This window comes from Hyalella azteca, unplaced genomic scaffold, assembly GCF_000764305.2.
Source record: "Hyalella azteca isolate HAZT.00-mixed unplaced genomic scaffold, Hazt_2.0.2 contig10975, whole genome shotgun sequence".
In the NCBI taxonomy this organism is placed as follows: domain Eukaryota; kingdom Metazoa; phylum Arthropoda; class Malacostraca; order Amphipoda; family Hyalellidae; genus Hyalella; species Hyalella azteca.
In genome coordinates this window covers 44875-69499 of record NW_025940989.1, presented here as the reverse complement: position 1 = coordinate 69499, position 24625 = coordinate 44875, and the positions used below count along the sequence as shown (strand labels likewise).

The 24625-nt window shown below is 36.8% G+C and overlaps 1 protein-coding gene across 1 annotated transcript; it reads right to left on the bottom strand.

Annotated features, from left to right (window-relative positions):
* Positions 1-506: 506 nt before the first annotated feature.
* On the bottom strand, positions 507-17287 carry LOC108670128 (transient receptor potential protein). Its single transcript, XM_047882648.1, is given in 16 exon segments — positions 507-2123; positions 2339-2421; positions 2423-2508; positions 3004-3171; positions 3631-3826; positions 4276-4399; positions 4666-4799; positions 6165-6579; positions 7765-7999; positions 8634-8822; positions 9264-9465; positions 10044-10186; positions 10741-10836; positions 13700-13844; positions 14776-14891; positions 17162-17287. Coding segments are annotated over 16 exon segments (3522 nt in total). The 5' UTR covers positions 17210-17287; the 3' UTR covers positions 507-981.
* Between the last annotated feature and the right edge of the window lie 7338 nt (positions 17288-24625).

Sequence of the window (24625 nt, the reverse complement as noted above, 5' to 3'; positions counted from 1 at the left end):
CTTGTGGTAAGTGTGATGTTGCCTTCATCCTTGTGGTAAGTGTGATGTTGCCTTCATCCTTGCAGTAAGTGTGATGCGGCCTTCATCCTTGTGGTAAGTGTGATGCGGCCTTCATCCTTGTGGTAAGTGTGATGTAGCCTTCATCCTTGTGGTAAGTGTGATGTGGCCATCATCCTTGTGGTAAGTGTGATGTAGCCTTCATCCTTGTGGTATGAGTCCTGGGGGCCATACTCTCAAAAGTCGCTAAGTGAATGTAAGTACTTACGCTCTATTTCTATACTTTCTAGTCTATGATTGGTGGATTTTGATTGAAAGGCCGTCAATGATTGGCTGATGAACTTACGTTCTCTTAACTTTTTTTGAAAGTATAGGCCCTGAGCCGTTCTTGGGGGCCGCCAGCGCATGAGGGTGGAGGAGTGAATTGAAGGATCACGAAAGAATTCCTTGAGTGGTCTTCGTTTCAGGTGAACTATATTTAATGTCCAAAAACTATTGCAACACGAACGGACATTGCATGAATAAATCTGTGTAATGGCTTAAGCGATAATTAATGTCAATTAATTATAATTATATGAATAAATGAGGCGTATCAATTTGCATTTTATTTTACATCGTGAAATCATCGTCTTTGACTAGCCTCATGATAAATGCCAAAATTACCAAATAATAAAGAGTTTTGGGTCCAAAAAGTTTCTTCCACCAGAACGAAAGTCAATTTAATTACAATCGCCCTGATAAAAGCTTTAATTAAACCTCTGCTGCATAATAATAACTACACCTATGCTGGATATTACTGCCGGTTAGTCTGCGTCGTCAGAGCGTTCATACTTTGTTCGAATTTACGTGCAATTTAAATTGAAAGTATCAGAGTGCGCATTCGAATAACTTTACTCGATAAAAATATCACCTACTGATGGACTTAAGCCCAGATGAGAAATTAATCTTCTATGTTATGATTACAATCAAGAATAATTTTTAAGCTTAAATCCAACCGGTCCTACTCTGTCCCGTCAACTGGGACTTGCCAGTAGGACTGAATGTCCCTCCAGACGTTGATGTCTGGGACGGCAGTTTATCCGTTGCAGGCTTGTCATCTGTTGTTGGCAGTTCTATTTTCACGGCTGGCGTGCTCCGTATTACTTCTGCCTTAACATTTTCAGATGAAATTTTTAAAGTTTGCTTCGAAAACTTGTCCTCTGCTAATGAAGAAGTAGAAGAGGAAAGCTCCGCAGGCTTTGGCTGAGGCTTGAAACTCGTCTCTGAACTTGCTGACGTCGCTGGCGTCTTGGTTTTCGCTGACGTTGATGAAGAAGTTACAGCAGAAGCTGAAGGTGATGTTGTAGCCTCTGATGGGCCTACAGAAGATGAAACTGATGTTTTTGGAACAGAGGATGTTGGCTTTGAATTAATCGATGATGTAGCACTGACAACGGGTTTAGATGTGTCTAAGATATTTTTAGCAGAGTCAGATTTTTTCGTTTCTTCCTTATTGGAACTTTTATTCGATATTGATTGTCCTCTTTGGTTCTCTTGTTCAGAACACTGAGTTGTAGCTTGACTGGGCTTCATTTCGTTTTCATAGGCAATAACGGCAGGCTTTTCTATTGAATTTTGAATAGCGGAACCCGCTTTTGTGAGGGAATTCTTGCTATCTGGCAGCTCGGTACGTTGCTCGTTTGTTTCCGTTATTTTCTTCAGTTTTTCTCGCTTTATTTTTTCCACTTGCAAAGTAGTCATTTTGAACTTTGCGTAGGCGATTTTTGTCTGATCTGACAGCGGCCCAACGTTAGGGTTGTACTCTGTGATGTTTGAGGGATTCATGCTCTGCAGTAACTGCTCGTTCTCGAACTGGATTCTCTTCCTGATGGAGGCTTGGGACCGCGAGAGACTGGTGGACGATGAACCAATTTGGTCTCGTCGCATGGAAGATCTGTGGACCTTAGCGTTCCAGTCTGTCTTGACTGACTTGCGACGCGATCCAATCGCGTGTGCAAGTTTGCCAAAAATATTGCCGGGTTTTTTGGTCTCGGTGAGGATCTCATTGACGATTCCTTCTACTCGACCGATGTTGAAACCCTTCATGAGTTTTCGCTCCATTGCTCTTCCCTTGCGTCCAATCACCGCTGCTCGGACAAGAAGGAATTAATTCACAAATTAATGGGACATTTTGACCTGAGATTGAAATTATATATATTATGGGCATCTTTGTAAAAGTCATGCCAAGTACATGTGTAATAATGAATTTCATTACTGACGACGGGAGACACAAATTCGTTTACAAATTTTCGACACTGCCTATAAACAGTTTAATTTTGGAATGTAGATGTGAGATCCTTACTCGGATCTTCATTAGCGGCGATGGAGGTGTTCATTCCGTTGTTCTTCAGGATATCGATGAGCTGGAACCTAAAGAAATGCAGGGTTATGATTCATTCCAGTACGATACTGAGCGACTTGTAACATCAGCCTCATCACGTCCTGGTGCTGCTGGTCTGCTCGGCGCTTGTTCTGGCACAGGCAGTGAAATATCAGTATAATATCGTAAAGTGAACATCCGTAATTAAATTAATATTTATGCAGTATGACAGAAAATGGGGTAAACCTAAAGGAAATTTGAGTTTAGAAAGAATTTAGAATTTTCTTAATTCTAAATTCTAAAGGGTTTGGAATTTTCTAAACTGAAAGAGTTTAGAATTTTCTCAATTTCAAGCGACCAGCACCGAGTTAAGGTGAAATATAGCGAAACCGTACGAAATTGATATCAGTCAGGTAAACCTGATAATATGCGATTTTTTTAAATAAACTTCCAAATTTTCGGTGACGAGCAAGGCAATTATGCAGAAAAATATAAGATCAAAATACATGTTAGTTTTCAAATTGATATTATGAAGCTGTACGACTTTTCGGCACCAAATCATGATTATCGAGAAGCTTTCAAATTAAGATGAATTTTTCTATCGTCTACGCCTGCCTGCCTTCTCCCCGTATTCCCCCTTTCCCTACCTTGTCCTTTACGCTCCCCCTGATGACACGTGGGCCCTTCCCCAGCATCCTCATGACCCACTTCGGGGAGGGGATGAGGTTGAAGGGCGGGGGCACCGTACAGCCACCATCAAAGTAGCTGATCCAGAGCTTCGTGCGGGCAAACTTCCACTCGGTGTCCGCTCGCTCCTGGGGGGGGGGTGAAATTTAGGGTTGAAAGTAAATACATTGCAAGTTAATATTCGTGCTCTTTTTATTTAACTTTAAAATACATTGCATATTATATAAAGTAGAATACATTGCTTATTAATATTCATGTTATATTCATTTAAAAGTTCTTTGGAATTGTTTTGCTATTTTTCGTTCAGAAAATTACATAAAAGTCATAGAAAAATCCCTTAAGTGCCGTGTTTTCGTCATAGCAACAGAGAGGGTCTGGGAAGAAATTGATAGAAATTTCTGTATGACATTTACAGGTTCACTCATCACTAATTTTTGATGTTAGAGGCTTAGGAAATTTATTCCAAAGAGAATTCGGGAATTTATTTACTAGTTTTGAAGATTAACAAAATTGCTTGAGTGCATCATCAATATGAGCAAAACTAAATGAATTGCCTAATAGGTAACGAAAGGAAGTTTATGACGCACGGAAATGATTTGGTATGAGTTTGACATCATGGCGATGAGGAGGTTGAGCAGCACGATGATGTTGATGAGGGAGTAGCTGCCGAACATCAACAGCCCCCAGAACCTCGTGAAGCTGCCGAGGCCGGTCAAGTCGAACGCCTCGAGCTCGACCAGCCCGAACGATGCCCAAAATAACGACTGCGACGACTCGAACAGACTAGAGCAAAATTAAAGTTAAAATTCAGAATAAAAGAGTATGTATACGAGCTGACGAATACAACAGTTTGAAAATGGCTGAAATATGTGATGTAAAATGCGATTTCTTATATATCATGTGATGTGAAACTGCGATCAACTAGGTCAGAAATTTGTATTGAGAGGAAATAAATTTTTCAATAAAAAATGGTATAATGCAACTGATGGCGATTAGCATATAACTCTAAATTACTTATAAGTTGCTATGTGGACAACCAACTTCTTCTTTGAGCAGCCCTCTTATGATTTTTATTTATATGAAAGTTTTATTTGAAAGTGAGCATTTTTAAAAAAGTTTTAAGTGAGTATTTTTAACAATGAAAAGGATATAAAATGGTTAACACTAACATTCCTAAAATTAGGAATATCAGAAAGTTGAGATAAAAATCCTTTTATGCCGCGGAACCGTACTTAGCAAACCGGCGCCAATTGATACAGGAATGCTCCCGGTTTTCATAGTCCGGAAGCCCACCCGGCAAATGGTAGCATTGCTGCATCTCCAGGTCAGCGTAGTACCACAGCATTTGGATCAGACCTGAGAAACATGGATTGGAAACCTGCCGTTGAATTTACACTGAATTATCACAAGACGTTAGTGAATCAAGAGTTCAATCGAATTTTGTTATGCGATGTTTAAGTCTTCCGATGCCCATCCCACAAAAAATCCTCCTATTGAAGGAATTTTTTCGCGTATTTACTATACCCCAACATATATATCAACCTATAGTAAAATTCCCACCAAATCTGGCAAAATATTTCAATGAATCATCCAAATATGGTGCTTGCAATAAAATTGCTCACCGCAGCCAAAAGCAAATAGCACCAGCATGTAGAGGAAGAAAAATTTCAGGATGTCGAAGATCATTCGCCCGAGCGATATTTGCAGCGGTCCGAGATGGTGGTTAACGCTGAAGATGTTCACGAGCTTCAGGAAGCTGGAAGATATGAAGGGAAAGCAGAAATTTGTTTTATTATACACAGAAGACACGTAAGACGTATAGTTTAGAAAGCTGATAAGGTCAAATAGTGAGTCGAGAAATGTAAAGTTAGGGACTGAAGATATTGATAAGTAAGGTGACATTTCGCTACGAGCGTCATCACTAATTTTTGATTTTAATAAAAAAGATAACTTGAAAATAAACAACAAAATAAATATATAAATAATTGTATACATTCGTTCTTGATACAATAATTTGTAATTATCAATTATTTTAATTTTTAATAATTAATTACGATTGATTGATAATTACATACTGTTCATTCATTTTTATTACTAAATGTGTAAATCCTTGTATACTTGTGAACAACGAGGTTGTAGTTGGCAATGAACGCGATTATAAAATCTGAAGACGATTCGGATACATGCACCAGCGTGTTAGCAGGTGATGCAGATCAATTGAGATATGCGATGCGAACATAAAACCACTTGACAGCAATTGACCTCCTGATGTAATAAACTAGGATACAATATTACCATAAAAATGTTCTTCTTTTAAATAAAACAAGTTTCAACTTCATAACGTTCTTAGTTTTTTATTTATTAACAAATTAAAAGGGTTACTTAATTCTGAAACACCCTGTATTATTCAAAGAAGACACGTATGACTTATGGTTCAGAGAGCTGACAGGCTCAAATAGTGAGTCGGGAAATGCTTAGTCAGGGACTGAAGATGAGCAAGGTGACCTTTCGCTACGAGCGTTATCCTTAATTGTTAATTTCACTAAAAAGATACCCTGAAAATTAATAAAAAGTAAATATACAAATAATTTTATACATTCGTTCCCGCTAAAGTAATTTTGTTATACGTATAAATTTTTAATTATCAATCAATTTTATTTTTTATAATTAATAAGCAGTTGATTGACAATTAAATACTTATCATTCATTTTTATTATTAAATGAGTAAATCCTTTTATAATTGGGAGCCATGAGGTTGTAATTGGTAATGAACGCGATTAGAAAGTCTAAAGACGATAGATACACCAGCGTGTTAGCAGATGATGCAGAGCAAGATATGCGATGCGAACATAAAACCACTTGATAGCAATTGACCTCCTGATGTAAATTTATGTAGTTATTTTATAAAGCATAACATATTAATAATGCCAAAAACATATATTTATCTGATGACGTAAGAAGAATAAATTAATTATGGATGCTGAAAAGTATAATCATCTGAAGTTATTAAGACCTGAAACGAATTATGAGTACCGTAAACCTTCAATTATTTGCCGATATATAAGGCATTAATTAATTATAAATGATAAAAATATCGGATTATTTAATAATATCGCATTACCTGATGATCATAGCTGCTCCGAAGCATCCCTCAGACAACAACATGGGGTCATAGGCATGCCATTCCTCCCTAGGGTACCACGGCCACCTGTCATACCACCGCAGGTCTCGCTGCACCAGCACCCATGACGTCACCCTCAGCTGCACCCAAGCCAGGAAGAACGCGTTCGTTGCGAAGTCAATGATGTTCATGAGGTCGTGGAGATATTCCAGTAGACCTTCAGACCACAGCGCCTTCACTTCAGACCACACCAGGCCTGTGGGAGAAGTAAAAGACCTTCAGACCACAGCGCCTTCACTTCAGACCACACCAGGCCTGTGGGAGAAGTAAAAGACCTTCAGACCACAGCGCCTTCACTTCAGACCACACCAGGCCTGTGGGAGAAGTAAAAGACCTTCAGACCACAGCGCCTTCACTTCAGACCACACCAGGCCTGTGGGAGAAGTAAAAGACCTTCAGACCACAGCGCCTTCACTTCAGACCACACCAGGCCTGTGGGAGAAGTAAAAGACCTTCAGACCACAGCGCCTTCACTTCAGACCACACCAGGCCTGTGGGAGAAGTAAAAGACCTTCAGACCACAGCGCCTTCACTTCAGACCACACCAGGCCTGTGGGAGAAGTAAAAGACCTTCAGACCACAGCGCCTTCACTTCAGACCACACCAGGCCTGTGGGAGAAGTAAAAGACCTTCAGACCACAGCGCCTTCACTTCAGACCACACCAGGCCTGTGGGAGAAGTAAAAGACCTTCAGACCACAGCGCCTTCACTTCAGACCACACCAGGCCTGTGGGAGAAGTAAAAGACCTTCAGACCACAGCGCCTTCACTTCAGACCACACCAGGCCTGTGGGAGAAGTAAAAGACCTTCAGACCACAGCGCCTTCACTTCAGACCACACCAGGCCTGTGGGAGAAGTAAAAGACCTTCAGACCACAGCGCCTTCACTTCAGACCACACCAGGCCTGTGGGAGTAGTAATAGACCTTCAGACCACAGCGCCTTCACTTCAGACCACACCAGGCCTGTGAGAGTAGCATTAGACCACAGTGCCTTCACTTCAGACCACATCAGGTCTGTGGGAGTAGTAATAGACCTTCAGACCATCAGCACAGTTCTCACCAAGGACGTAATCACAGGATGAATGTAATGAGCAATCAGCTCGCAGTACTTAGCACCATCAGCACCATCAGCACCATCAGCACCACCACCACCATCAGCACCATCAGCACCACCAGCACCATCAGCACCATCAGCACCATTCAACTAAAATTGTGATATCAAAAATATCAAATGAAAATGTTGTATAAAAAATATCTAATATAAATGTAGAACGAGTATAGATCGGTCAAGTTCAAGTAGGAACCGATAACATAATTAGCGATTAATTTTTACTAGCATAAAAGTAGGTATTCGAACTTACTGAGGAAAAAGGAAACAAATGCAAACATACGCATTTCAAATAACAGTAAGACAAAGTTATAACAAATAGAAAGTCAGAAGAGAAACTACCAATCGAGAAAATTATTTTGCAAAATTTACAAAAAATATAAAATATTCTACAAACCAATTGATTAACTCGACAAAAGTAATGCAACTCACATAAGAAGAACAAATAGGACGAGCAGTGAGAGATAAATTTAACAAATGGTTTTTTAGCAAAGTTTCCCTTAGGTGACTCCGGCTTAGCGATGTACGACAGCGCGAGAAGAGGGAAGCTGAGGGCAATCTTGAGCACAGCCATAAGCTGACTCAGCGCCGGCAGTCGCCTGAAGCCTGGCAGGCCGTTGTACCAAATGTTGCCTAGGAACTGCTGGACGTTCGAGTGCGCCACGAACTGTCGGCAAAATAGATTATTGTCTTTCTTTTATTGATAAATATTGTGAGAAGGCATGAACTAATGAATGTCTTTCTTTTATTGATAAATATTGTGAGAAGTCATGAACTACATGACTCGATGACTGCTGTGCAAAAGCTAAAAACTCTTCTAGATGTCTTTCTTTTATTGATAAATATTGTGAGAAGTCATGAACTACATGACTCGATGACTGCTGTGCAAAAGCTAAAAACTCTTCTAGACTTGTAAGCAGTTACAAATATGTAAAGAACTCTTTGAGAATTGCAAACAGTTGAATGTGTTCAATGAACATTTTGAGACTTCGGAACAATTTAAATTCTAAGAACATTTCGGGACTTGTGAACAATTGGAAAAATTATAAAACCACTTTAAGACTTGTGAGCAATTGCACAAGTTCTTAGAACACCTTGAGACTTCTTGACTATTCAATGGGTTCTTAAAACACTTTGAGACTCCTCGACACCTGAACGAGTTCTCAGAACACTTGAAGATTCTTCTTAAGTATAAGACCTTCTTAGAACACTTTGAGACTCCTCGACAGCTGAACAAGTTCTTAGAACTCTTTAAGACTCCTCGACAGTTGAACAAGTTCTTAGAACTTTTGAAGACTCACGGACTTCTGTGAGAACTTGATGGCGAGCTTAAGCCTGGCGAGGGAGCACACGGCGCCCTCCTCCGACTCGAGGGCCTGGCCCCCGTCCCCGTCAGCGGCGCTGTAGTTCAGCAGCGTCGCCAGCTCCTTGTGGGTGCTAACTTGGTCCAGCAGCCTCGTGCAGAACTCCTGCACTGTCACTTGCAGTTTCTGGCGAAAAATCTCTATTAATATTAATAATAAATTTATTTTTTATTAATAATAATAATAATAATGTTAATAATATTATTAGTTCATTAATAATATTTATAAATCTCTCTATTAGTAATCTTGTAATTAAAAAAAAAAGAAAGAAAATGACAAGTAAATTCTCGGTGAACGTCTTGGCGAAGTTGGGATTTCAGCAGACTAATGATGTATGTAACTTGAATGTATGTGTCGTCGGCATTCAAAATTTCTGGACTATTATTATGAAATCATTTTGAGCCTTGAGCTCATGCTTCATGCTCTTGACTGACTCACCTTATACTCAGCCTTGAACTCATGCTCCATGCTCTTGACTGACTCACCTTATACTCAGCCTTGAGCTCATGCTCCATGGTTGACTCACCTTATACTCAGCCTTGAACTCATGCTCCATGGTTGACTCACCTTATACTCAGCCTTGAACTCATGCTCCATGCTCTCAAGTCTCGAGAGCTCAGCAGAGAGCTCGAAGGCGGTCAGGATCGGGTCCTTGGACGACAGGGCGATGAGGGACGGGGACGCCAGGGCGCGGTACGCGTTGATGCGGGACAGCGAGTGACGGAGCGAGTCTTCGCGTGTGGACGCGAGGCACGAGTCGCAGCCACACCTGTCGGGAATATAACAATTATCCCGATAGGGATAATAAATGTTCAGGTAAAAAACGTTCATTGCAGGTAAAATGTTCATTGCAATAGCTCATTGAATTATTTGTAATTAATTTATATTTAGAAGCCGATACTGTAATTCACGGCCGGTTACCTTTAATATACAGCTGGTTACCTTCAATAGACAGCCGGATTACCTCAGAAATATACGGTCGGTTCAAGTCAGGCACATACAAAGTTCGTAACAAGTAGTTATTAAATCCATTTTCGTTAACATATATTCAATAGCCGCTTCAGGAACATATTTAAAAGTATGACCAAAGTACCAAAGCAAGACAAAATATCCGTCCAAGTGAAACATCTGCTTTATAAAGTGAGCAAGATTCTCGGTAGCAGTTTCGGAAAAACTCGTGATATTGAGGTATAGATTTATTCATCAATGAATGCATACCTAATTTCGTGAGGTATAGATTTATTTATCAATGAGACCATACCTAATGTCATGAGGTATATATTCATTTATCAATGAAATCATACCTAATGGCGCCAGGTATAGATTTATTCATCACTGACGCCATACCTAATGTCGTGAGGCATGGGCAGGGATGCTCCCCTGTCCAGCAGGAGTTTAAGGATCTCGTAATGGTTGTGATGAGCTGCTAGGATGAGGGGTGTGATGTCCTTCGTGTACACGGCCGCATCATTCGCCATCATCTCCCAGCTCTGCACTCATCACAAGGTCATGGCGTAACATGTGTTAGTATTAAATAAAAAAGTAATAAAATGCAGATACTAAACGCCTAATAGATGAGAGCCACACTTCCGGCACTGGTTTTGATGTTGTCAAATATTATTTTTTAATCTCGGCTTCATCATTAGTGTTAATTTTACTCATAACGATACATTTATCATAAATTAATGCATATCTAATGGCCTTGTGTTTAGCCATTAATAAAAGACACCGGGCACGTGATGATGGCACTCACGTATAGCTCGCCAGGCACGTGATGACGGCACTCACGTATAGCTCGCCAGGCACGTGATGACGGCACTCACGTATAGCTCGCCAGGCACGTGATGACGGCACTCACGTATAGCTCGCCGGGCACGTGATGACGGCACTCACGTATAGCTCGCCAGGCACGTGATGACGGCACTCACGTATAGCTCGCCGGGCACGTGATGACGGGACTCACGTATAGCTCGCCAGGCACGTGACTCACGTATAGCTCGCCGGGTACGTGACTCACGTATAGCTCGCCAGGCACGTGACTCACGTATAGCTCGCCGGGTACGTGTTGTCTCTCCTCCCAGTGCAGCAGCAGCTCGACGCCCTCCACGTATTCCTCAGCTATGGCCTGCAGCAGCGCATCCTGTGCAATACGCGGTTATTTCTTCAGTGATCCATTGCAGTTAATTAGTTTATGGAAGGGAATAAGCATAAATTTAGTATACTTTTTTATATCAATTTATTAACAATTCTCTTATCTAATTAACATTGGATAAGAGAATTAGATCTTTATATTGTTGTTTAATAAACACGGGAATATTTCTTCAGTGATGAGAACCTTGCATTTAATTAGTTTATGGAAGGAAATAAGCTTAAATTTACTATAAATTTTCTAAGTAACATTTAATAGAAATTTACTTCGAGAGTTATTCGTAAGTTTTTGTTTTATGTTTTGCAATGCATGTGCACCTTTTTTCGGTCAGTGATGAGAGGAAAACGCATAAATTTAATATTACTTTTGTTAAGAAATATTTTATAGGAATATACTTCGAGAGTAATTCGCAAGTTATAAGTTTTTGTTCTGTTTTTTCGCGATAAATGTGCGCCTTTTTCTGACTGGTAATTACTATTTGTACAGCGATTACTCTCTATGGAAAATCGAGATCATTTAAGAATGAGTTAACCATTTAATTAGCTTGAATTGCATCCTGTGCAACACGACATTTTTTCTTCAGTGAGGAAAACCTCACATTTAATTAGTTTATGGAAGGAAACAAGCTTAAATTTATTATTAATTTTTTTATTAACGTTAGATAATAGATTTAGATATTTATCTTGTTGTTAATAGAAATTGACTTCGAGAGTTATTCGTAAGTTTTTGTTTTATGTTTTGCAATGCATGTGCACCTTTTTTCGGTCAGTGATGAGACTGCATTAGTTTATGAGAGGGAATAAGCTTAAATTTAATATTAAATATTTTTTTTAATTAAGATTGAATAGAAATTGATTTCGAGAGTTATTCGTAAGTTTTTGTTTTATTTTTTGCAATGCATGTGCACCTTTTTTCGGTCAGTGATGAGTTTGCATTAGTTTATAGGGGGAAATAAGCATAAATTTTATATTAATTTTGTTAAGAAACATTTTATAGAAATTTACTTCCAGAGTTATTCGTAAGTTTTTGTTCTATTTTTTTGCAATACATGTGCGCTTTTTTTCTGACTGGTAATTACTATTTGTACAGCGATTACTCTCTATGGAAAATCGAGATCATTTAAGAATGAGTTAACCATTTAATTAGCTTGAATTTGTTAGCAACTTTTATTAGTGATGTATAAATTTGAGGGCATTTCTGGGTAGCACGATGCCTGCTTTTATTGCACACGTGATTAGAGACATGAAGTGGTAGCTTTTGAATAATAAATAAAATCCTGCTTTTTATGTTCGTTCTTTCCCTGGTGCGCTGATACTGGCCTGAAAAATTTGTGGCTGCGGCATTTGTGGCGCTGAAAGTGCATGTAACTTGGCCCATAAATTTCCGTGATTTGAACTCAGCCCAACTTGCATTTCGGCATAAATATGCAGACAGACCTAGCACTGCTTTATTAAGCAACGTGTCCCCAGTTCCAGTTCTGTTAGACCGATCAAGTGTCAGGAAAAGCTGTAAATTGAGTATAGTATCGGTACAGTGGAAAGAAAATTGTTCGTTATTAATGCTACTGTTTATTTTCTATGCATGATGTTCAACATAATGATGCAAAATGCAAACACAGTTGATGGTAAAACCAAAATTTGAAAGCTAACAGAAAAAATCATGCTAGTTTAAAGAATTTTCCACTGGATTTAATTCATCTTCAGAAGTTTAGAAGTTTTTGGAAAGAAAGTTTTCTACTGCGAAAGTTTTCCATTTTCAACCATAGCTCTCCTTTTATCTCCATCAGGCAAAGTCTTTTTACCGCACTTTCTCATTTATGGAAAAAAGGGTTATTGTGCTCGTCATGTCCATTCGTCTGTCCGTCTGTCTGTCCGTCTGTCTGTCCGTCTGTCTGTTCGTCTGTCCGTCCGTCCGTGACCACGTTTTCGCCGACGAGAAAATCCGCTCTCTGTCACTTATTGCAGTGAGTACTGAGTAATATTTTTTCGGAACATCTCTGCTCAACCTTCAACGTTTGTTCTTATGATCGTCATTCGGGAGACCGATCTTTGTCTCCGGTCGCAAGATTAATGCTGGGAAGACACCGCTCAGTATCTTGATAGATTTATAAAATTAAATCGAATAAAAAAATTAGATCATTACTCACTGCAGTGAGTGACAGAGAACGCATTCTCTCGTGCATGAATCAGTTTTCATTGAGATTAGTACAGTGCACTGCACTCACTACATCATTTTGCGTTTGGTATATTACTCCGCGGTTAGTTTATTAAAGATTATTTTGTATATTATGCGGATCAGTTTACATATATTTATATCAGTTTATATTTAGATGTAAACTTTGAACTTCCCAAGCTTCAACCAATCTAAAACTATAATCTAAATCATGTCACGTTTTAAAGTATTCTTAAAATCGACGAAAGCGTGAAGTCACAGACGGACGGACGGATATGACGAGCACAATAGCGCCTTTTTTCCATACATAAAAAAATGCGCTAATGACCGTTTTAAATCCAATTTTGCCCAAAACTAAACTTAATAATATAGATGTCAATAGTGCGCCTATGCACTGAAAAGATTTTAGCTTAGAAGGCGTCTACAGAAGAAATGGTTACAAATACCATACATGTAAATCATGATTTTCATGTAGTAAATGATAAATGAAGGAAGGTAGGTAGCTCACTCTAGTACCGTACTAGCAAAGCTCGCTCAAGTACACGCAGCGGCCGAGTTATCTCCTGTGATTGGTGAGCTTAGCTTGACTAGCCGTCAGTAATTAGTTGATGGAATTACCAAACGCTCAACTATTTCCATTAGTCCAGCCCCTGACAATCACACATGACCTGTTCCATGTCACCTTGGGTTCAACGCCCCTCTCCAGCAGCGCCTCCAGCAGGTCAATGTTCTCGTTCTCGATGGCGATGGTGACGGCAGATCTTCCTATAGGATCCGTGCAGTTGATGTCCAACAGGTAGGGCGGGGGCCGGTCGTGGTCCAGGAGCCTGTCATGTACTTATTGTTTATATTGTTAATAAACAATCAGCAGTTTTGTAGATAATTTATTTCTTTTGTCTTGTCGATATCCAATACGTAGGGCGGAGGCCGGTCGTGGTCCAGGAGCCTGTCATGTGTTTATTGTTTATATTGTTAATTAAAAACTAAAGTTTTTGTAGATTATTTATTTCTTTATGGCAATTTGTTTAAGGTGATGGCCTTGGAACAATTACGGTTCCGTTGAGCTTCCTGGGAACGTATAACGTTCTGACGAATTTTCAATCGAAAATTGGATGGGGGAACGACGCGGGAACGTTTATACATAATACATTTCTTACATACATACTATATACTTTTATACTTAATGGCGTTCGTTAAAAAAAGCGCAATTCGTTCGGTCGAAAAAATTATTCAAAGGTTTAATAGAATCTTTTATTGTATAATTATTATCCCGGAAATAAATCCCTTCGAATAAAAAACAGAATGTAGCCATGGATAATATTGAATTAGGATAAAATTTTACTTCTTGAACAATTGATTAAATCATTTAAATTGTTATATCTGATCTGCAAGTATCACTTGGTCAATTTATTTCGAAGCGTTTATCATTTTCCTCCCGTAACAGAATTACGCTATAAAATCTGATGTATCAATGATTTGTTCAGAAACTCCTAACAGGAAAAGTTTTGCTTTGCAGGGGCTTTATATATTTTCAAAGTGTTCATCATTATATTTCAAAAAAATATTTCAATAAATTTGTGATTTTATATATCTGAGAAGCCTGATTTATCCACCAAATGGTCTCAATAAAACTAGCATTATTTTTAACCAAACATGTTTAAATGAAGGGCTCTGCCCTAAATATACAAATGGCCTTCGTATATTTATAAAGCGTAATTTATTAATAATGTTTTATATATGCCAAAAGTTAGTACTGACCTCTTAATGGACGCTACGTCGCCGCGCTGCACGTAGAGCAGATACGTGCGCTCCTCCTGGGTCAGCGCCAGGCCCTCCATGGAGGCGCTGGCTCGCGACCCACAGCCCGCTGAGGTCTGGCTCGTGAGGTAGGAATAACATTATAAACTATAACTCCATTAGGAATAACCTTCTGAACTATAACTCCATTAGGAATAAGATTTTAAAGTATAACTCCATTAGGAATAACATTATAAACTATCACTCAAGTAGGAATAACATTCTAAACTGTAACTCCATTAGTATGACCTTATAAAGTATAACTCAAGTAGGAATAACATTCTAAACTATAACTCCATTAGGAATAACATTATAAAGTATAACCCAAGTAGGAATAACCTTATAAACTATAACTCCATTAGGAATAACATTAAAAAGTATAACCCAAGTAGGAATAACCTTATAAACTATAACTCCATTAGGTATAACGTAAAAACCTAGGACTCATTTAGGATGACCTTGTAAACTATAACTCAATACTCAAGTAGGAATAACATTCTAAACTGTAACTCCATTAGGATGACCTTATAAAGTATAACTCAAGTAGGAATAACCTTATATACTGTAACTCCATTAGGACGACCTTATAAAGTATAACTCAAGTAGGAATAATCTTATTAACTATAACTCCATTAGGAATAACATTATAAAGTATAACTCAAGTAGGAATAACCTTATAAACTATAACTCCATTAGGAATAACATTAAAAAGTATTACCCAAGTAGGAATAACCTTATAAACTATAACTCCATTAGGTATAACGTAAAAACCTAGGACTCATTTAGGATGACCTTGTAAACTATAACTCAATTAGGAATAATCGTATAAACTATAAGTCAATTAGGAATAACCTTAAAAACTATAGCTCCTTTAGAAATAACCTCATAAACAATAACTCCATAAGGAATAAACTTATAAACTTTAACTCAATTAGGAATAACCTGGAAAACTATAACTTCATTAGGAATAACCGCGAAAACTATAACTCAATTAGGATGACCTTATAAAATATAAATCAATTTAGAAATATTGAACGAAGCATGTAATACTCACACGATTCTAAAAAAAAATATCAAAAGATAGCACTACAAGTCCTAGATATTTAAAAAAAATATATTGAATCCGATCCTGCCTATAAAAAATACTTTAGCTTTTCAATAACAATTAGCAGCTGCCCATTAATTCAAGGGAAATAAAATACATAAAAAACGTTTAAAAACCACGTTTTCTTAACGGACAAATAAGAAAAACATTAACTCTTACATAACATTAAAGTTATGTTGTATGTTATGTAATGTTATGTAAGAGGTAATGTTTTTCTTTTTTGTCCGTTAAGAAAACGTGGTATTTAAAAGTTTTATTTATTTATTTTATTTTCTACCATTTAGTTTAGCAATTTTAGCAATTCAAATCTTTTCCAGGGTTGGCAATTCTGGATGTTCGACAAAAAACTCGATTCCCAACAGTGAATTTTAAGTTTTTTTAACTAAAAAATTTTTTTTAATTTTTTTATTATTACGGATCAAATATAGAATTGTTAGGCAGCATAAGCATGCATACCAAATTTCAAGTTTCTAGGATCTTCAGAAGTGCTCTAAATTAAGGTTTGAATTTTTGATGACAGACAGAGACTAAACGAAACTAAGAAAAACGTGGTAATGATAAAATACCAGAATTTTACTACATTTATAAAAATATTATATTGTTCTCATTATTTAAAAATTTAACAAATAATTGAATCATTAACAAAATACTCTATATTATAGAATGTAGACTTTAAATTTTAAAGGTACAATTACAGTTCTTGTCTAATCGCGTGTATGTTATTGGTCTTCTATGCTGTTTTCAATATCAATAAATAACACCTACGACTCGAGTTAACTCAGGAATTTTCGCGATTTTCGAAGCGCGAGAAGAAATTAAGTTGAAAAATATTTTGAAGTAAATTAGGACGTGTAGTTTAGCATGACTAGCAGACCATTTTCACCGTTAAGCCTGCATTTATAAGTTCAAGTTATGTCTCCTGCAAGTATTCGACAGCATTGCCTGTTTTATACAAATTTTCATAAGTCAATGGTGAGTATGAGGAACTTATCCGATGACACTATCGCGCAATCAGGAGTTGAATGGTTGCTTGAACTTGCGCCTAAAAGTTTTTTTTATGTCCATAATTAAAATTTCACGTTGACCAAAATATTTCTAACTTGTCACTTTTTAATTTCTGATTAGTAGTGCATAATTTTCACTTGAGAATACAACAGCATATAAGACAACAACAACATATAAAAATTTTCTAAAAACGAAATAATTTGCACAACACACGCAGGTAGAATACAAGCTGCTCACCTTTGATTCATGTCTCCGGTGCTTGGTGTTGTTGGTAGAGTTGTTCATGTTGGCAGGAAGGTACAAATCAAGTATACCAATACTACTTCATCAGGCACAGTGAATGCTAACCAATATTACTTTAAAATTAACTGTGGAGTAGAAGCTGTTTCTTCATTTTAAATCTCCCGCATTATTGTGCACCAAGTTTTTTCTGATCAGTAGGGTACACTATTAGCATTTCGAATTTTGAATTCTTTTGAGAAGCTCATAAAATTTTAGGGGTTTCGAGTAATGGCGAACATCAGTTAAAAATCTTCAGAAGTTGTCAATAATTTGTCAGTAATAATTTCTAAGCCTTCATTGTCAATACTTTATAGAAAGATGAATGTGTGCCTACAATATATCTGCTGTTACTTCACAATTCCTCCTAATTGCACCAGGTCTTAGTCCATAAAATCGATGAACTATAATGAAGACCAACATTGATGTTCGATGTAGATATCGATCAGCATGATGGCGACATCGAAGTCTTTTGAAAGTTATTGTTCACAAGGTTGAGCTGTACTCTCGCAGTTTCATTAGACCGGTTGAATTGAATTCAACTTCTAATTTCGTTTATTATTCTCGTCCATTTAGAGCCATTTTGTAACCAATTGGGAGGCCCATTACAAGGTCAAATCAATTGGGAGCTCCATTACAAGTTGTGTAATTGGCCCTGCAATGCCACAAGAGGCCAATTGACAGGCTTTTATGGAATAACTGTTAAACCTTGAATCAAATTAGATTAAAAAGTGAAGCTAAGATAAAGTTTACAGAAAATAAATTCCTCTTTGTCTAAACATGTAAAATAGTCCCTAGATTGCTTTAATCGCAGATTCACTAGAAATTTATAAGCGAAGAAAACACCACAAAACTTTAGCATATCTCTATTGAAACGTTTCGGAGACCAGCTCCATCGTCAGTTCGATAAATCTAGAACACAGATAAAGGCAGAAAATTAGTTTGGAGTTAATAAAAAAAAACACAGAAGTTAAAAACCTAAATTTACAGACAAAGGGCAGAATAATAAAGTAAGTATTCACAAATTCTAATGGATAAGAACTATAGGCAGCATTTAAACTAGGCTTCTCTTTAAAAATATACAATGATTCCAAAATACGCAGATCGGAAGCACCAGAACTATAAGCTAAAACCTTAAAGTCTGTGTCGGACACTGGAACATTGCACTGTTCGGCGTGAGTGCGCACAGCCGAATGAGGAGGGCGCGATAGTAACTGCCCAGTCCTATAACTCCTCCCTCTATGCTCAGCGACCCTAATGTAAAAGTTGCGTGCCGTCATCCCAAAGTACGCAGATGCACATCGTGCACAACTAAATTTATAAACTAGGGACGATCGCATATGAGAAGGAAGGATATCTTTGTACCTAAAAAACGAACCTATTTTGAAATTATTCACCAGTAAGAATAGATAGGTACTTACTTTATTATTCTGCCCTTTGTCTGTAAATTTAGGTTTTTAACTTCTGTGTTTTTTTTATTAACTCCAAACTAATTTTCTGCCTTTATCTGTGTTCTAGATTTATCGAACTAACGATGGAGCTGGTCTCCGAAACGTTTTCAGTAGAGATATGCTAAATTTTTGTGGTGTTTTCTTCGCTTTTAAATTTCTATTGTCTAAACATTAAATATCAATCACAAAGTATGCCCTATATTGAAACCATTTCACTCAACTTCGCCGAAAAACCACCACACCTCAAGACAAAATTCACTCGATTGAAAACTATGATACAACAGAAAATATCATAGATTAAACTCAACTTGTCCAAGCAATAAATAATCAAAAATCACTAAAAGAATTGGATTACACAAGTAATCATCTAATGGCTGCAGAGAAAGAAGATCACACGTATCTAATGGCTGCAGAGAAAGAAGATCACACGTTGAGGTCTCACAAAAACCATCAGTCGACAGCCGTGGCGGCAGGCTGTGGCTGGGAAGAAGACCTGTAACTGCAGCAGCCAATTTGTCGAGCTTCGCTTCAATAACTGCAGTGTGTGTGCTGCTGCATTTATCATTTATCTTTATCTTATTGTAGATATCTGCGAGTGAGTATTGGGTGTGTACTAGTGCTGTTATTGGCACGTTTATAAATGCTAGTAATTTAGACGCGCATGCATCCTAGTATTAGTGGTGCTCGTGCGATTAATAGCGTACTATCTTACACTGGTAGTGAATTGTGTAATGGAACTGTTTGGGTACGTTTGCACTTGTACCGGAAGAGAAACTGGGCACATATCGTTGGACTGGAAATTTTACTTACACTTGAAAAATAAATGGTGCAAGTAAGGGAGATGAACTGGCAACGGTGCGAACTTATGATCTCGTAATATGAACGAGTTTCTGTATGCTTACTTAATAAAAATAAAATGAAGTTAGTCCCAATAAATTCTATGTTTCAATTAAAAAAATCAATGTAGCTTAATAAAGCATCCGGCTAAGCAATCGTTAATGTGTACTGAATATTAAATGACTTGTTAATTTAGAAGCCATCTTATTTCGATAGTTAAAAATCTCTTCGTAACTGCACAATCCTCATAGTGCGTGAGTTCGAAGTAAGCAAGGATACTTCCGATGAATAAATAGACATTCAACTTGTTTATTAATTTATTCCATGTTTCTGTACACAACACTTTTAATTAAACCACTTTAACCACATCTATGTATAAGTTCTTCTATACATTATTTCATGCCATTCGTGCAGAAATTAAATCAGTATGTCCCTCAGCACACAATGCTCTCTTGTTCACTATAAAGCAAGGGTTTCGTCGTAGCAAGACCGAGCGAGGGAAGTTACATTCTTATCATCGCTAAATCGTTGAATCTTTAGATTACATTAAGATTTTCGCTAAAAATATAATTATAAAAAAGCTCGAATTATTTTAAATTCTACGAGAAATGCTTGAATTCCAATCGGGTTGAGATATTACTTCTTAAAGAAAAATGCAACGATTATATGATCAAACTTTTTCGCCATGAATAAAAAAAAAATATTCCATCATTTAGTTAACTAAGAGACTATAGATGTCTGTGGGTGGTGAGCTGTACGGACTCTTAAGACACGACAAGAAGGAAGCCTGGGGTTGAAAGAGAAGGAAGCTGCGCGAGCGATCGTTGCGGTCAAAAAGTACCCATTTCATAATGGTTACAATGCTGATAATGGAATGTTGATAATGTTACAATTGTTAATGATACATTAGGCTCATAATGTTCACCATTTCTAAAGTAGCCATCGTTGTATAATGAAGTTTAATGTTCTATAAAACTAAGGAAAACCGCATCAAACACCGGTTTCTAATTGTTTTACGTATAACATGTAAAAATGGAGTTCTCTAACAGGGAGCAGAGAAGAGTGCACACGTTTCTGGTTTGATGAACGTAAACCAGACACAAGAAAAATAGATTAATTTTATGTATTTAGGCAATAAATAAATAAATAAATAAATTTTTCTAAAGAATATAATCAAACAAACCAGAAGCTGCGGACATTATCATCGCTGCATGCATAGTGTTTCTTCATCTGTTTTACATGTGTAGCGAAAACAAATTATTCATTTGTTTTACATGTGTTGTTAAACAAAGAAGCTATAAAATAAATACAGACATTTAAACATACGTCGGGATATAATAACTCAGCTTTTGTATTAGAAATGTTTCAGGTGACAGCTTCAGCATCAGTTTAAAACTTAAAAAATACAGCTATAATTAGCACAAGTATAAAATTTGCAAGAAAGAGATTAGAACCTAAATTGACCACTATAGGGTGTAGAAACGTAAAACCTATCGATTGACAATTCCAAGATAATAAAAAGTATAATCCCTGTTTACTGTTTAGACAAGGTCTCTGTTTGAAAATATGCTCTGGAGCATTATCCTCTGATCTGAATCACAAGGGCCGTGCTTAAAACATTTAAATCCCTTTTGACCAAAGTTGATAGCTAGGCGAGCAGGCGCCAGCATAATGAGGTGGCAGCGCAAGTAACTTCCTAGTATGATAACTCCTGCCACTGTGTTCCCTATGTCTTATGTTTAGGTTACGCGACTTTATACCGACTAACGCTGATGCGCACTGTGCACAACTGTACTAGAAAGTCAGAGTGAAGTTCATCTGTTAATGAAGAACATTATTCTACCTGAGAAAGGAGCGTAATTTATTATTGATCAATAATACTTGAACTTTGACATTTGGAAATTAGGTTTCAAGTTATAGTCACTTCAAAAATTTCCTTCGTTTTAATTGTACTAATTTTTTACTAGTGAATTTTTGAACATAAGAAGAATATTTTCTTTTCATTTTTAATGAAACTGTAGTAAATTTTTTGGCATTTTCTTTGTTGTTAATATATACTATTCAGTCTTTGAAGTACGTTATTGGCTATCGAAAATATAAAGATCTATATATTCAACAGAATAAAAATTCACGGTAGAATATTATTAGAAATAATTCTGTCTTTATACTCGTAACGCTTTAGTCATACTTAACAATGAGAGGCGCGTCGACCAGGCGAATCAAGAAGTACACTTCTGAATTATCGCGATGTTTAAATTAGGCGTTAATAAAATTCATTACCGCAAATAACAGTTTCAACCTCATCAGCCTCAGCCTGCGCTAGATATTTGCATCCAAACTGAAAAATAATTTATTACATGAGGTTAAAATCATCTCTCAAACTAAGTTGTACAGCTTAAAAAATTTATAAAGGTTATATGTGAGAGGATCGTTAACTGCATTTATTCTATAATTTGAATGAATGAATTCGATGACACTCTGCTTTCAGATCCATTCTATAACTGTTCATTATTATTGTTTCCAGAAACAAAAGTAAATGAATGGAATTATATAACTTATATTTCTAGTGGATGTAATTGATCAGAAAATACAATAATTGTATTCGATAGGCAGTAAAATTCTAATCCTTAAATTCAGCGCAGCTAGACTGCGTCACTGACTGCAGGGATACTTCCTAATTCTGACGAAATTTTGGAAGTTAAATTTTCTTTAATAATGGCAATTTGCTGTTAAGAAAATGAAGTAATAATCAAACTACAACATTCAACGCGCAAATTTTACGAAAATCTTAACATTAGTAATCATTTCATTGAGAAAAATATTACGAATTATTAATAAAGTATTCGATATGTTGGCAATATCAACGTTTTAAGATAAAAATTTGCACAATCTCAGTGGATTAAGACTGGGCACCATAAGAACGAAGCAAATGAGGATAATTCTCCTCGCTCACAACAGAGTTTGAATAATAACCTCACGTGTAAAAATAATTAATCATCGTTAGTGCTCTGCATGACGTACACTGTTGTGATGTAGACACGAGGTTTATAAATTGAACACTATTTGATTTTCTTTTTGTGCGTCAGGTGCGCTGTACTTCCGAGCAGGTCACCTTCATTTTAAACTATAAATAGCTACTATAGTGACCAGTACCTAGCAAGACCAAATCCTTTACATCTTCTATGACGATATTACAGATAGTGTTGAATAGTTTATTTTTATAGCTTTTCCGACTTTCAGACAAAATAAAAAGTACGTGCGCAACAAAGATAATGAATTCAGGAAAATAATCGTAATTTGAAACCTAATTAGAATCACGTTTACGAATAATTGTTCAAAAACTTTCATTTCAATTAGAAACTAAAATTTATTTCTTACTCATTATAAATAGTCAGTAATTCTCAGGGATAAGTTTGGATAAATCGAAATTAGGAGTCAATACGCTAGTTACATTCTCCTAAATTTATTCTTCAAATTAGGGGCAAATCATAAAAGATTCAATGAGTTTGATATCGTCGTCCTCTACAAATATAGTATAATTATCTTTGAGAAAACTCGACGGCAGATTTCGGCACCCAAATCTGAAGCGACTATCATAAAAAACATTAATGTGATCTGAGGAACCACCAGTCATTTTCAATGGCTCTAATTACTTAAATAACTTCTATTAAATAATGTTCATCGTATGTGATGAACATTATTTTCAATCTCAGACACCACCAGCGACATCACCTTCATCGGCCTCACGCTCATCGCAAGATCTATCGATACTAGACATGTACATAAATATATAAATTAAAGAAACAAGTTAATCTAAAATCGAACTGCTCCAGAAAATTAATAAATCTAATCGATAAACTCATAAAAACATGTTCAAGATTTCAATAAATCCTAGCAAATGCGAGTTTTGTGTGTGGCTTTGCTTTGTGATGAAAATATTAAAGCTGCAAACGCGCCATGAAAAACATACGCATAACTAACATTCAAAAAGTCATTATAATAAACAAATTTCTGTTTAATAATTTAATGATTTTGTGTCAACGAATTGCCAAGATTTTTATCTATTGATTATAAAACTTAATTAAGAAACACCTCTCAATGAATGACTCCTAATATATATTTTTGACAAAGTCCACCGCAAACACCATAGTTAGCTTTAAAATAACCTAATGAAAATAACGCTACTCTAATGAGGTCAAGTCATTGCACATGCCATAACAAACGTCACCCAAACGACACACAGAAGACTATTAAACCTGTATTGTATTACATTCAAATATCATACAGGGAAACAATAACCATCATCATGAGTGTAGACATGATCTCATGTCATTGATGGTCACAACAAGACGAGTCTGAGGAACAACGTTACGAGTATTAAAACAATAGATACAATAATTACAGTGACGCAGGAAAGGAGAAGAGTAAGTACAATACTTACTAGGGCTTTGAACAATGAACGTTTTAATATTGCTTAAGACTACACAACTGCTAGAGCATGAATACTTATGAGTATCTGCAAAGTTACAGGGTCGGTAAGTCAGCTACTCGCACCAACAACATGGCAGTTTTAATGCTTAATATCCTAGCGCAAATAATGCGTCGTGTGTTGCAACGTTTCTTCAAGAATTGCTCCTGAGATAAATTTACCGTTCGTCATCAATTTAAATTAACGAATAAAATAAGCACGAAATTTCAAAAAGCAAAATCCTGACGAATTTACGGGCGTTAATTTTCTTGATGTTCACCGGAATACAAATATGTTTGTATTTTGAGCGTTTTGATTGTGGTTTTGATAAAAGGGAGAGGTAATTACATGCGAAATCCACAACAAAGATCTTAACTAAGGTAAATACAAAAATTCGATTCATTGTGGACAAGTGCTTCTGAAGTTTTCGAAAGTCAACAGATATTTTTTCCTTGTGGCATTGGGACGGATTATCCAGCAAATCAAAACTTAAAATCAGGCTGAAAATCTTACGTGAGTTTCTACATGAGGAACAAGGCAAGAAGATAAAAACGAAATGCGATAATAACGTCCCGCACTGTAGAATAGAATAGAAGTGTCGGCATTGAAGAAATAGGCCCATGGCCTGTTGCCGATTCTTGAATTTTTCGAGACTTGATTCACAAG